Source organism: Polypterus senegalus, chromosome 4, assembly GCF_016835505.1.
Source record: "Polypterus senegalus isolate Bchr_013 chromosome 4, ASM1683550v1, whole genome shotgun sequence".
NCBI lineage: Eukaryota > Metazoa > Chordata > Cladistia > Polypteriformes > Polypteridae > Polypterus > Polypterus senegalus.
This window is the reverse complement of record NC_053157.1, coordinates 248,074,427-248,087,222: the sequence shown is the minus strand read 5'-3', so window position 1 is coordinate 248,087,222 and position 12,796 is coordinate 248,074,427. Positions and strand designations below refer to the sequence as shown.

Genomic DNA, 12,796 nt, shown 5'->3' with positions numbered 1-12,796 from the left:
CATACAAATCTACGCAAGCCAGTTATTCTTAAAATAAAAAAAATACAAAAAATAAAACAACAAGATCTATTATTTCTTTTCAAGATTGTCTGGCTTGTTAAGATTTTGTTTTTTGCAGTGCACAGCACGTTATTCTCAGCACTTTAACACACATGAGTGTCGTCTGAATAACACAAGCACAGTCCGCTCTCTCCAGCACTCCGAGAGACTTACTTATCATAGGCACGAACAACGGGCGATGTCTCCGATATATCTCACACCTAAATATCAGCTTTGGTCTCCACGAATATATTCAGACATACAAAGGCTCAACATCCCCGGCTATCGGCAATTTATCAGCAGTGAATGTTTGACTTTAACGTACTCTTCATTACTGGACTGAGCTCTTTGTCTGCAGCTCGATAAACCTGGCAGTTTGGATCATATGGCACTTCACACTGCGCCAGGTGCTCTTCACAAATTACTTTATTACCTCAATCACCCTGGATATGAAGACAAAGTATAGAAAGTTAAAAGTAGTGAGGTATTTATTAAAGAGCAATAATACCAGTAGAGAAAAGCATCAAACACAACGTGGAGAGCAAAATCTGTCTTTAGGAAAAGCTTACGAAAGTTAAAGATGTCACGATGAATGTCCAGGGCAGCGTTGACCAAGCACTCGAAGTTGTTCATGAGATGTTTGGCTGACGATCACATGACAGCGGTGGCACGTGGCTGGTGCCCTCTGCTGACGTCATTCTGTTCTCTTCCTCTTCTTCTTCTTCTTCTTCTTCTTCTTCTTCTTCTTCTTCTTCTAAGATGAGTCCTATTTATCATGAAATTCAACAGGAGTTTCTCAACATGTGATTGTAAAATACAACTGACTGGCTGGCTGTCAATATGATGGATGAATTCGCTCAGACTCTTTAATCTTCTTTGAGTTACGTCCATTTTTTAAAGTAATAAAGTTTCTAATGTTTTAACAATCTTCTGTCTCAAGCTCTAATTTCCAGTCCCATAGCACCTCCTTCTGTTCACAGGTTGTAAAGTAATCAGCTACAGATTGGACCTCAGCATGTCTTCATCTCCAGAGCTGTACACCAATGTAGTCCTGGTGCCTTTCACTCCACAGGCCATCAGATCATCAATACGGCTGGAGGGTCTCCTGAATTCCTGCTCAGCTCCAACAGATGGCACTGTGATGGGTACAATTCAGGAGAACAGACTGACTTTGATGTTAACTGTCCATGGCAGTGTCCTGAGTTTAAGGTCATCTGTTTAGTCTTGAGCTAAATATCATGAAGATACAGAACACAATTTACAGACTTTACACACCACGACAGAGACTCATGTCAAACGTCATGTGACCCTGAGGGACACTGGCACCATGACGTCACTGGCATCACCACAGCTACTACGACGCTAGCACTCACACCAGGCACTGGGCACTGTCATGAGAGAAAGAAAGAAAGAAAGAAAGAAAGAAAGCTTTGGAGTATTCAGTATACATTTTATTAATTTTAATGTTTTTTACATGATAGCTTCTCCTAAGTGAGTAAATGTAAATATAGAAAAACAAAAATATCTCTGGCACAATAACATCAAACAAAGTTTTCTGAATTTGCAAGTAATTATTTTAAAAATTAGATCAAGGATTTAAAAATGCATACAAAAAATATATATATAAAGGTAAGCATAAAAAAGCAAAAACCTCAAGCGACCAAAATCCAACAAACCTAAACAGAGCAGTAGACCAAAAGGACCACCAAGCATAAAAACATAAAGCAGAGCCCACCAGACAGGACAGAGCCCAGTGTTGGAGCGGCTCTTTCATCTGCAGCTTCTTCTCAAATACCCCTGGGAGCGGAGCTCCAGCTGCAGTGTCAAGTGGCCCCGCCCCCTGGGCTGCACAAGGAACATACAAAATAAAAAACGAGGCACAATAAAACTAAACAAATACATAAACATACGGTAAGACATAGAAAGAAAATATTCATCAACACACCAAACACACAACAACAAAATTAATACTATTAACTAAACAATCCATTAAAAAAATAAAAAAAAGTTTAAATGAAAAGCAGAAAGGCAGAAATGAAACCCAAAATAAAATATCACAGCTGACTTCAACTTTCCTTCATCTCAGTAGAGTGTGGGGGGGTCAGGCTCAGGTGGGCATACGAGGGCACAGCGGACACACGGGGCACACAGGACACATGACAGAGCGCAGACACTCAGATGTGGAATGGAGAGCACTGCTCAGGTTTAAATGATCGATTTCACTGCTAGACGTACAAATCAAATATTCAATCCAAATCAACATCTTATTTGTTACTCACCCCATTGTCTTGAGAATTAAAAAGCATATTCTGACTTTTCCAGCGCTGTTAAGAAATGGATCATCAATACGGAGTGTTATATCTTCAGATCAGACAACACATGAGATGTGACCAGAGGTGGTGACAAGTCAGAAGGTCACAGAGGAGCAGATTTGACAAATGTCAGTCATTCTTATTGTTTATTCACCAAACACCATTGGGAGTTTATTATACAAATTGTCAACAATTATTAGATTTGTATTTTGTTAATACATAACGATTATTAAAGAGATTAATTCCAATAACTGTTCTTTTCCCATATAGAATCTTCCATAACCTAACAAAGCTGCACTGTCCTTAAAGCTAATGACAATATTCAGAAATCTCCACTAAATCTCCATTTGATCAAACCCAAATCTTTCCTCCCCTCAGCCTTGCCATTCATTTAATATTGAGAGTGGCCACTAGAGGGGGCAGTTTGGCTACAGAAGAATCAGCTCACCTGTCAGCTCTGAAGGTCATGTGACTGTGTGATCGTGTCTCCCTTATTTTGCTCCTAATTTATTTAAATCTTAATTAGTTTAAGATATAATATTTAAAGTTCTTTATTTCAGGTGTTTTATTCTTGTGTTTTTACTTTATTCTTATTTCTTTTACACTGCACTCTATTCTTTTCTCCCCCTTCACTGCTGACCTTTCCCATGTGTGTAATATGGCGGGTATCCACTAGAGGGCGCCACTGCACTTCAGTCCCACCCCTCAGTCCTCCTGTTAAAGTCTCCATTCGTCAGACTCTCTGATTGTTTCTCATTCTCTCCTTTCATGTTTCATTGCTCAGGATTTCACTGAATGCTTTCTGCTTTTATCTTCTTGATTTTATTTTTGTATAAATTGCTGTTTAATATTCAGAGTGGCCACAAGAGGCAGTAGTTTGGCAACTGACCAATCGGTGACCCGTTCTGTCCATTCGTTGTCTTTCTTATCTGCTTTTCAATTTCAGGTTTGTGGACAAGGTGGGCCAACCCTGGACGAGGTGCCAGTCCACTGCAAAGCCACACATGTGCACCCATGTCAAGTGTGTGCCAACTGACCAAGAATTCATTTTGTGAAGATGTTGGAGCTTTCAGGGTACCAAGAGTGACAAATCTGGAGACAAGGAGGAGGTGCAGTTTAACTTTTAATGTGACATCAACTAAAACACCAAACTCTGTCAGTATGGCTGACATCTGACTGACCGGTGAGTCCTCATCTTCAGACATTCACAGTGAATTCATTCTGAAGTGAAGGACCCTTTGAGTGACCAATGGAGGGTCATAAAATGTCTGGTGAGTGGACAACACTCCAGTCCCATCTGTCACTCTCTGCTCCTACATATAGTCACTATATGTAACCGTTCTATCAGATGGTTGTGGCGAGTGCTCTCTTCTATGTGGTGGTGTGCTGGGGAGGCAGCATAAAGAAGAAGGATGTCTCACGCCTGGAGAAACTTTTTAGGAAGGCAGGTTCTATTGTAGGAATGTAGTTGGACAGTTTAACATTTGTGGCAGAGCGACGGGCGCTGAGCAAACTCCTGTCAATCATGGAGAATCCACTGCATCCACTGAGCAGGATCATCTCCAGACAGAGGAGCAGCTCCACTGACAGACTGAGGAGATCGTTTCTCCCCCACACTATGCTACTCTTCAGTTCCACCCATGGGGGGTGGGGGTGGGTAAATGCTAACATTAGTCAAAGTTATTGTCTGCCTTTACATGCATTTTTATTACGTTTAATTTAATATTGTTTCTTTGTCAGTATACTGCTGCTGGACTATGTCAATTTTCCCTTGGGATTAATAAATTATCTATCTATCTATCTATCTATCTATCTATCTATCTATCTATCTATCTATCTATCTATCTATCTATCTATCTATCTATCTATCTATCTATCTATTCAAGAGCTCTCCATACTGAGTCTGTATAGCGCCTTTCAGTTGTGCTGATCCAGCAGGACCACACGCCTGTTCTACTAAACAGGTGACATTCAGTGACACTTGGGGGCCTCAGTAGTCATTGGGGTGTCAGCCTGAAGGACATGTGGCTGTGAATCAACAGAGACCCTTGCTGGTCAGACTGGTATTTGTAGGTCTGAGGTGTTTCCGTCCCTCACTATGACACACAGACCTGATTGGCTACTCAAACCCAATAATAATGGAGACCCTGACAGCTGCATTCGCCCCACATTCTCATCCACAAATTCAATCACAGAGGTGTAGCCCCCCCCAAGCCACCTATCCTGTAAATTTAATTTTGACCCCAAATTACAAACACAAAGAGGACCTGCGCTTGTGGGGACATCAAGTGACCGGTGGAGGGTACTGGTCAGTGGTCACATGGTGTCAGACAGCTGATTGTTACACTGGAGTTATATTTAAGCCCAAACCCTGGATAGAGGGGCTCAGTGAAGGGGTTGTTGAACCTGTGCAGGAGGGTCATTGTGTGTGAGACGCTATAAAATGACAGAGAGCCAGCAGGCCAGTCCAGATACACACCTATTCTGGGGCTGTAGGGGGCGCTGATTACAGTCTGCTGATTATTGTGACACACAAAGTAATGGGAATTAAAACACACCAAACACCAGGACTTGTCGTTGTTTCCAAGGCAGCACTCCATGCTCCGTCCTTTCCTGCTCAGTCCTTTATATGCGACTCCAATCATCATGAAGTGTCCACTGCACTCCACCTCCCAGTAACAGCGAGTCCCAGTAAGAGCCTCTATGCACAGAACTTGAGGCCAGTAGTCAAATCTGTCAGGATGATCAGGATATTTGGCGTCTGTCTCCTCATGTTTCACCTTCTTGTTCCCTTCAGACAGAAGGAGGTCTCTGTTTGCCGTGTTGATGTCCAGTGTGAGGGGACAGAAGTCTGAAAGGAGAGAAAAGAAAACGAGTGAAGAAATCTGGGAGTGGGGGTGGAGCACAACACAGACAATTAACAAGAACCAATCAGGAGCTGCACTGATGAGACTCCAATGCGGTCTTTCAGAATTGGGGTCTTTCATTCAGTAAGTCATTGGTGGTGCTACTTGAAGCTGTTGTACTTTGATCATGGTGGTCAGCCTGAGCCTGTCCTGATGTCTGCCTTGATTTGTTCTTCACCTCTTAAACTGTCCTTCTGTTCAATAAGGGGTCCATTTTTTATTTGTAGTGACCATCAGTGAGTTTGGCTGCAGTCCCATGGACCTTAAACGTCTTGATGTTAGCTGCTGTGGCCACAGGAATATGAAGCTCTTTGGAGGTGGTCTTGTAGTCTTCACCTTGACCTGCTCAGCTGTGACCTTAGACCTTTCCTCTTCTTCTCTTGTCCACATTCAGTGTGAGGCACACAATGACATATCACAGCTAAGTGAGGACTTTACTGAGTGACTGAAGACCACTGAGAATCTCATTAGAGGGCCGATTCTCATCCAATGATGTTTTTGAACATCTAAAGTCTCCCAATATTTCCTTCTGTTATTTTCAATTAGTTTTTTTCTTACAATATGTTAAGTTATGAATAAAAATCAAAGTGTCTGCTCTATGGAGAACAGAATGGCCAAGTACTTTAGTCAGCTTTAACTTATTTCACAGTAAAGCTGGGATTCTTTTATAAAACACACCTTTTGTCTTCATCTTTACACACATAGACTGTATATGTAGATATTAATGGAGTGGATGTTGTGTTTATATGTGAAGCACACTGAGCTGATTTCATTGTGTGCCTTGTGCTGTGTAAATAAATAATTCTTATCAATATTGTAAGGGAAATGACTAAAATAAAAAAGAAACAGAAAGGAGAAAAGGAAAACAGCAGAAAGTAAAATGAAAAAATGAGACAAAAGAAAAAAGAACATTGAATGTAGACTGGAGTGACAGGAGGACCTGGCGTAGTCTGTAGGATTTCATTTTTATTTCCCATGAGTCCACTTGACACTTAAGAGACTCAAGTCCAACAGACTGTTTTGGTGCCTCCCTGTCCTGAATCTCAATATCCCATAATGCACCAGTCACAGGACCCCCATCACTTTGAGCTCATCAGTCCCACCACACTCACATAATGCCTTTATATCATAAGTCTGGCCTGAGATATTAAAAGTGAAATGATAAACTCCATGAATTGACAGACTCACATTGTAAAAACTCCTCTCTGCTCTGAGGTTCAGGAGGCCATAGGGTGAAGATTGGAGCTTCATGACCTGAATATACAAAGAAAAGAGAAGAATGGAGAATGTTAAGATGGAATTTAATAATATTAAATTCTTAGACACTTATTAGAAACACAGTCAGTGCAGGATTTACGTATAAACTACACAAGCTATGGCTTAGAAAACAAATTGTCCGAGTGAGCAATTGTCATATATACTTATAAAGGGCCCCATGTCTCAAATAGCTTAGGGCCTTATCAAGTCTAAATCCGGCACTGAACACAGTGCAGTTAAAATAAACCAGACAGGACTGGTGTCACTGGGACAGGTTCATAGGCCTCTTTGCTCACATCCATTTTCCAGTTAAAACAGATCGATGTCATGGCTTTGTGATGGCCACTCCATTACCATGACCTTGTTGTCCTTAAGCCATTTTGCCACAACTTTGGAGGTCTGCCTGGGGTTCTTGTCCATTTAGAAGACCCCTATGTGACTGAGCTTCACCCTCCTTCCTGAGCTGTTCAGATGTTTTCCTTCTTCATGATGACATCTATTTTGTAAAGTGTGCCAGTCCCTACTGCAGCCCCCACAGCATGACACTCCCATCTCCATGCTTGACAGTTGTTCTTCTTTGGCTTGGCAGCCTCACCATTTGTCCTCCAAACATCACGATAGTCATTCTGGCCAAACAGTTGGATCTTGGATTCACCAGACCAGAGGACATTTCTCCAGAAAGTCAGATCTTTGTCCCCATGTGGCAGTGCAATCTGCAGTCTGGTTTTTGATGGTGGCTTTAGAGCAGTGGGCTTCTTGCTTGTTGAGCAGCCTTTCAGGTGATGTATATGTCAGACTTGTTTAACTGTGGATATCGAGACTTGTCTACCTGTGTCCTCCAGCATCTTCACAGGATCCTCTGCTGTTGTTCTGGGATTAATTTGCACTTTTCATGCCAAAGTCTGTTCATCTCTAAGAGACACAATGCGTCTCCTTCCTGAGCGGTGTGATGGCTGGGTGGTCCCATCATGCTTATACTTCTGTAGTTTTGTTTGTACAGATGAACTTCGAACCTTCAGGCATTTGAAAATTGTGCCCAAGGAGGAATCACATTTGTGGAGGTCCACCATCTTGTTTCTGAACACTTGGCTGATTTCTTTTGATTTTCCCATCACGTCAAGTAAAGAGGCAGTGAGTTTGATGGTCGGCCTTAACATCCATCCACATGTTGGCTCCAATGAGGCTTATTGGCTGTCAGAAGCTCATTGTCGAATTGAATAAAGGCTTGACATCATTTCCTGGAATTTTCCAAACTGCTTAAAAAGGCACAGATAACAAAGTGTCTGCAAAATTGCGACTCACTGGAATTATGATGTGGTCAATAAAAATTAAATACTCGGAGATCTGTGGAGATTGGTAGAAAAAAATTACTTCTGCCCAGCACAGAGTAGACATCTTAAATGCTTGTAGTTTATTAGTATAAAATCAGTGGTGCAATTATAAAGTGAGTTTTAAAGAATTCACCTGAAGTGGATGGAGACTTCTAACTTCAGTTGTACCTGTGTGTATAAATATTATATAGTTTATAATTTGTAAAGTCTGTTATTGTGTTTCCCTGTGGACTTGTTATGTGCACTCAGTGGAGTGTTCAGGTGGTCCTGAAGTGGCCAGGGTTCTAATGCCGTCATCTAATTTGTTCAACTTTACCACCAAAATATTGAAACTAAAATTATTTGATCTCTAAAACAATTTCTTTAATATCAGTGGTGGAAATGAGTCTGAGTATACGACAATACAATACAATACAATACAGTTTATTTTTGTATAGCCCAAAATCACACAGGAAGTGCCGCAATGGGCTTTAACAGGCCCTGCCTTTTGACAGCCCCCCAGCCTTGACTCTCTGAGAAGACAAGGAAAAACTCCCAATAAAACCTTGTAGGAAAATGGAAGAAACCTCGGAAAGGCAGTTCAAAGAGAGACCCCTTTCCAGGTAGGTTGGGCGTGCAGTGGGTGTCAAAAGTAGGGGGTCAATACAATACAATATACAGAACAGAACAATTCCTTAATACAGCATAATAATAAAAATTTTAGAAGTACGGTTTAACAGTAGATGATATGACATAATTAGGTTTGGATATTTTTAGAGTCCTGGAGACCTCATCCATCTAGCTGCCTCCCCATTTGGCCATGCCACGGCTGAAACGTTGCTACGATGAAAGGACCCCTCTTTCCCATGATTCCTGTGATCCTCCATCAGGGATGACTTTACCATAGACAGGCAAACAACTTGGCAGGTGGGCCGTGGCACCAATGGCCACATTTGGGTACCGAGAAAGAAACAGAATAGGTGAGGGTTAGTATTCAAATATAATTATCATGTTACTTATGTTATAGTGCTAATGACTAACAACAGAGATGCAGTATGTACAGTTAATCAGCAGCTCTAGTCAGGATATGCTAAACTGAAGTAGTGAGTCTTCAGCCGGGATTTAAAGGCTGAGACTGAGGGGCATCTCTTATGGAAGCAGGAAGACCATTCCACAGTTTAGGGGCCCTGTAACTAAAAGCTCGACCTCCCACTGTTATTTTATTAATCCTTGGAATCCTAAGCAGACCGGCATCTTGAGATCTTAATGTGCGCTCAGGTTTGTAAGTCATGATAAGTTCAGACAAGTAAGCGGACCTTGGCCATTTAATGCTTTATATGTTAAAAGGAGGATTTTGAAATCTGCCCTAAACTTAACTGGGAGCCAGTGTAAAGATTTAAGAACTGGGGTTATGTGTTCATATTTTCTTGTTCTTGTAATAATTCTTGCAGCGCATTTTGGATTAACTGGAGGCTGTATAGAGAACAGTTTGAACAGCCAGTGAACACCGCATTGCAGTAGTCAATCCTACTAGAGATAAATGCATGAATTAACTTCTCACAATCCTGTTTATTTAGAAAGCCTTAATTTCCTAACATTTTTAAGATGGAAAAACATGTTTTGGACGACTTTGTAATATGCTTTAAATGACATGCTAGAGTCAAAGATAACTCCTAGATTGCGGGCTGATTCAGTAAAATTAATTGGGATTCCAACTGAGTTAAATGATGACAAAATATTGCTGTGATCAGCGTCATTCCCTCCAACAATTAACATCTCTGTTTTATCTGTATTTAAAGACAAGTAGTTCTCATTCATCCATTCCTTTAATTCACTAACACAACTAATTAAAGACAACATCGGAGAAACTTCATTTGATTTAAATGAAAGGTATAACTGGGTGTCATCTGCATACGAGTGAAAATTAACATTATGTTTCCTAATGAGAGATCCCAGTGGAAGCATGTAAAGTGAAAACAGTAAAGGTCCCAGTACTGAGCCCTGCGGGACACCATATTGAACTTCTGTGTATAATGATGGAGTACTGTCAGCACATTTCTGTACATACTGGAATCGATTTGATAAATAAGAACTGAACCAAGCGAGCACGGGCCTGTAAGCCCAACATCGTTTTCTAGCCTGTGCAGTAAAATAGAATGGTCAATGGTGTCAAATGCTGCACTTAAGTCCAACAACATAATTACAGTGGAATTTCCTTCATCAGAGGATATCAGAATGTCATTTACAACCCGTGTTAGTGCCGTTTCTGTACTATGACCAGTGCGAAAGCCAGACTGGAATTTCTCAAATAAATTGTAATGCGTAAGGTGTGACTGAAGCTGACTGGCGACTACTTTTCTAGTATTTTAGAGAGAAATGGTAAATTTGAAATAGGCCTATAGTTATTTAGTATGTGTGGGTCTAGGTCTGACTTTTTAAGTAAAGGTTTAATGACTGACACTTTTAGTGCATCAGGTATGTGCCATGCAGTAATGAACTATTGATAATGGTTAGAATAGGGCTGCAAGAACATCCATTGCACTTTTACTAGTTTTGTTGGCACTGGATCTAGGGAACAAGTAGTGGGCTTCATTTTAGTAATTAAAGTTAAGACTTCCTGGTGAGTTACAGGATTAAAATTATTAAAGTGCTGAATGCAATGTGCAGGGTCTGCTAAGCTAGTATTTGGTTTGTACTGTGATGCTGAGATCTGGGATCTTATATTTTTAATTTTCTCATTGAAGAAGTTCATAAAGTCTGTACTGCTAATATCTGATGGTATTTTGCACTGTTGATCTGAATTCCAATTTGTTAATTTAGCCACTGCTCTAAAAAGTACCCTAGGATTTTTATTATTGCTATCTATTAATGTAGAATAGTATTCTGAGCGAGCTTTAAAGAGGGCTTTTTTATATTTATTTACATTCTCTGTCCATGCAATTTGAAAGACATGTAGCTTTGTTGTTCTCCATCTGCGCTCCAGTTTTCGACACTCTAATTTAAGAGCTCGAGTATTTTCATTAAACCAGGGAGAGTTTCTATGTGCTTTGATCACTTTTGTTTTAGGGGAGCCACTGTGTCCAGAGCATCTCTCAAGGTCACATTATAATGCGATATTAGCTGATCTAAATTGTTTTCCACGTTTACATTTGATGTTAACTGATCTAAATGGTTTTCCACAATTACACTCGACTTACTCAAGGTATCTATCTATACGACACCACACATATAACACACACGAGTCTGTGGAAAAATGGCTGACAATGGCTTATTGTGAACTTTTAAAAAGTAGCCCATCTGAGCGAATATAAAGGACAGAGAAGACAGCAGAAGCTCCTTCAGACTTCATGATATCACAAAGCACTGAAGTTGATCCCAATTCAATTTAATTTTCCTTTATGTCTTCATTTGTACGCTGAGCTGGCCCTGCCAGTTTAACACAACTTCCTGTTCCTTATTTTATGTTGGTCGTTAGGTAGAGTACATGAAGAGAATCACAGTGTCAAATGAAGAAGAAGCTTCTATATATATAAATAATAATAATAATAATAATAATAATAATAATAATAATAATAATAATACATTTTATTTATATAGCGCCTTTCCCAAGCTCAAGGCACTTCACAGAGTTTAAGTTTGAACGGCAGGGTCTACAGTACATAGCATTGTACAAACCAGATAAATAAATAAAGAAGATTAAGACAGTAAATTCAGAGAACATAATTGATGGTCTCACACACACACACACACAGGTTACATGAGCATCTTGACATGGAGGTAAACTGAGAGAAGGGGAATAAAGTCAAGTAGAGCTAAAAGCCTTCCTGAACAGATGAGTTTTGTTGTTTTTTAAAAGAATTCATGGAGTCAGCTGACCTGATTAATTTTGGTCGGTCATTCCAGAGTCTGGGCACTAGCTATACAGCTGAAGGCCCTGCTGTCACCCATGGAGTGTAGATTAGTGTGGGGCACAACAAGATTACCAGAATCAGAGGACCTTAGTGAGCAGACAGGCATATAGTGATGGAGAAGGTCACTGATGTAGTTTGGCACGAGGTTATTTAAGGCTTTGTAGGTTATTAGTAGGATTTTATATTTGATTTTGTAAGACACAGAGAGCAGTGAAGATGGAGCAGGATGGGTGTGATGTGCTCGCTGCTGCTGGTTTGGGTCAGGACTCTTGCAGCCAAATTTTGAATAAGCTGGAGCTGTGATATAAGATTAGAAGGGGCATCTGCCAGCAGCAAGTTACAATAATCGATGCGGGATGTGATAAAAGCAGGGACAAGTTTCTCAGCATTAGAAAAGGAGAGGAAGGAGCGAACACGGGATACGTGACATAGGTGAAAGTAAGTTTCTTAATATGACTTATGTGGGTGGAATAAGAAAGGGAGGAATCAAAACTTACACAAAGATGCTTTAAAGCAATAAACGGTCCAATGTCCAACATCTGTGCCAGAGCATAATGTCATCGAGTGTCCAACAGAGGACAGCAATGTCCGATGAACAGAGGAAACAAAAGCACAAAAAACTGATGGCTGTAAGGACTAACATGTCTGATGAGCCAAAGGAGCACAAAGTAAGAGGGACGTAAGAGTGAGCATGTCGGGTGAACAGAGCTCCATAAACGTGTGACATGATCAGAAGCGATAGACTTACTGTTGTACCAGTAGCCTGTTTTACAGTTTTTCTCGATTGGTTTGGCTCATTTCTTGAAACAGAAATTACATTCTTAAAACTATAAGATCATTTGGCCAAACAGTCTTACAGTTCTGCGCAACATTACAGCTCACTAGCAAAAGGTCATATCTTTCCCAAAACTGTTCATACATGCTTCAAAATAGATTCCTTTCCCATATAGAGTCAGTACCATCAAAATGTCAAAGATCTTTCTCAATTGCGTTGGCTCATTTGCATTCACTTAGTGCGTTTTTCCAAAATAACCTGGATGGTTTAGCACAACACCATGGAT

The 12,796-nt window shown here is 40.5% G+C and overlaps 1 protein-coding gene across 1 annotated transcript in view; it reads right to left on the bottom strand.

Moving 5' to 3' along the window:
- Positions 1–1,809: 1,809 nt before the first annotated feature.
- Positions 1,810–12,796, bottom strand: part of LOC120529016 (tripartite motif-containing protein 16-like) — a 32,880-nt gene continuing 21,893 nt past the window's right edge. The window contains exons 5-7 of the mRNA XM_039753077.1: positions 6,446–6,511; positions 4,697–5,202; positions 1,810–1,884 (exon numbers count right to left, since the gene is read on the bottom strand). Coding sequence (XP_039609011.1) covers positions 1,810–1,884; positions 4,697–5,202; positions 6,446–6,511 — 647 coding nt within the window. The remainder of the gene's footprint in view (positions 1,885–4,696; positions 5,203–6,445; positions 6,512–12,796) is intronic.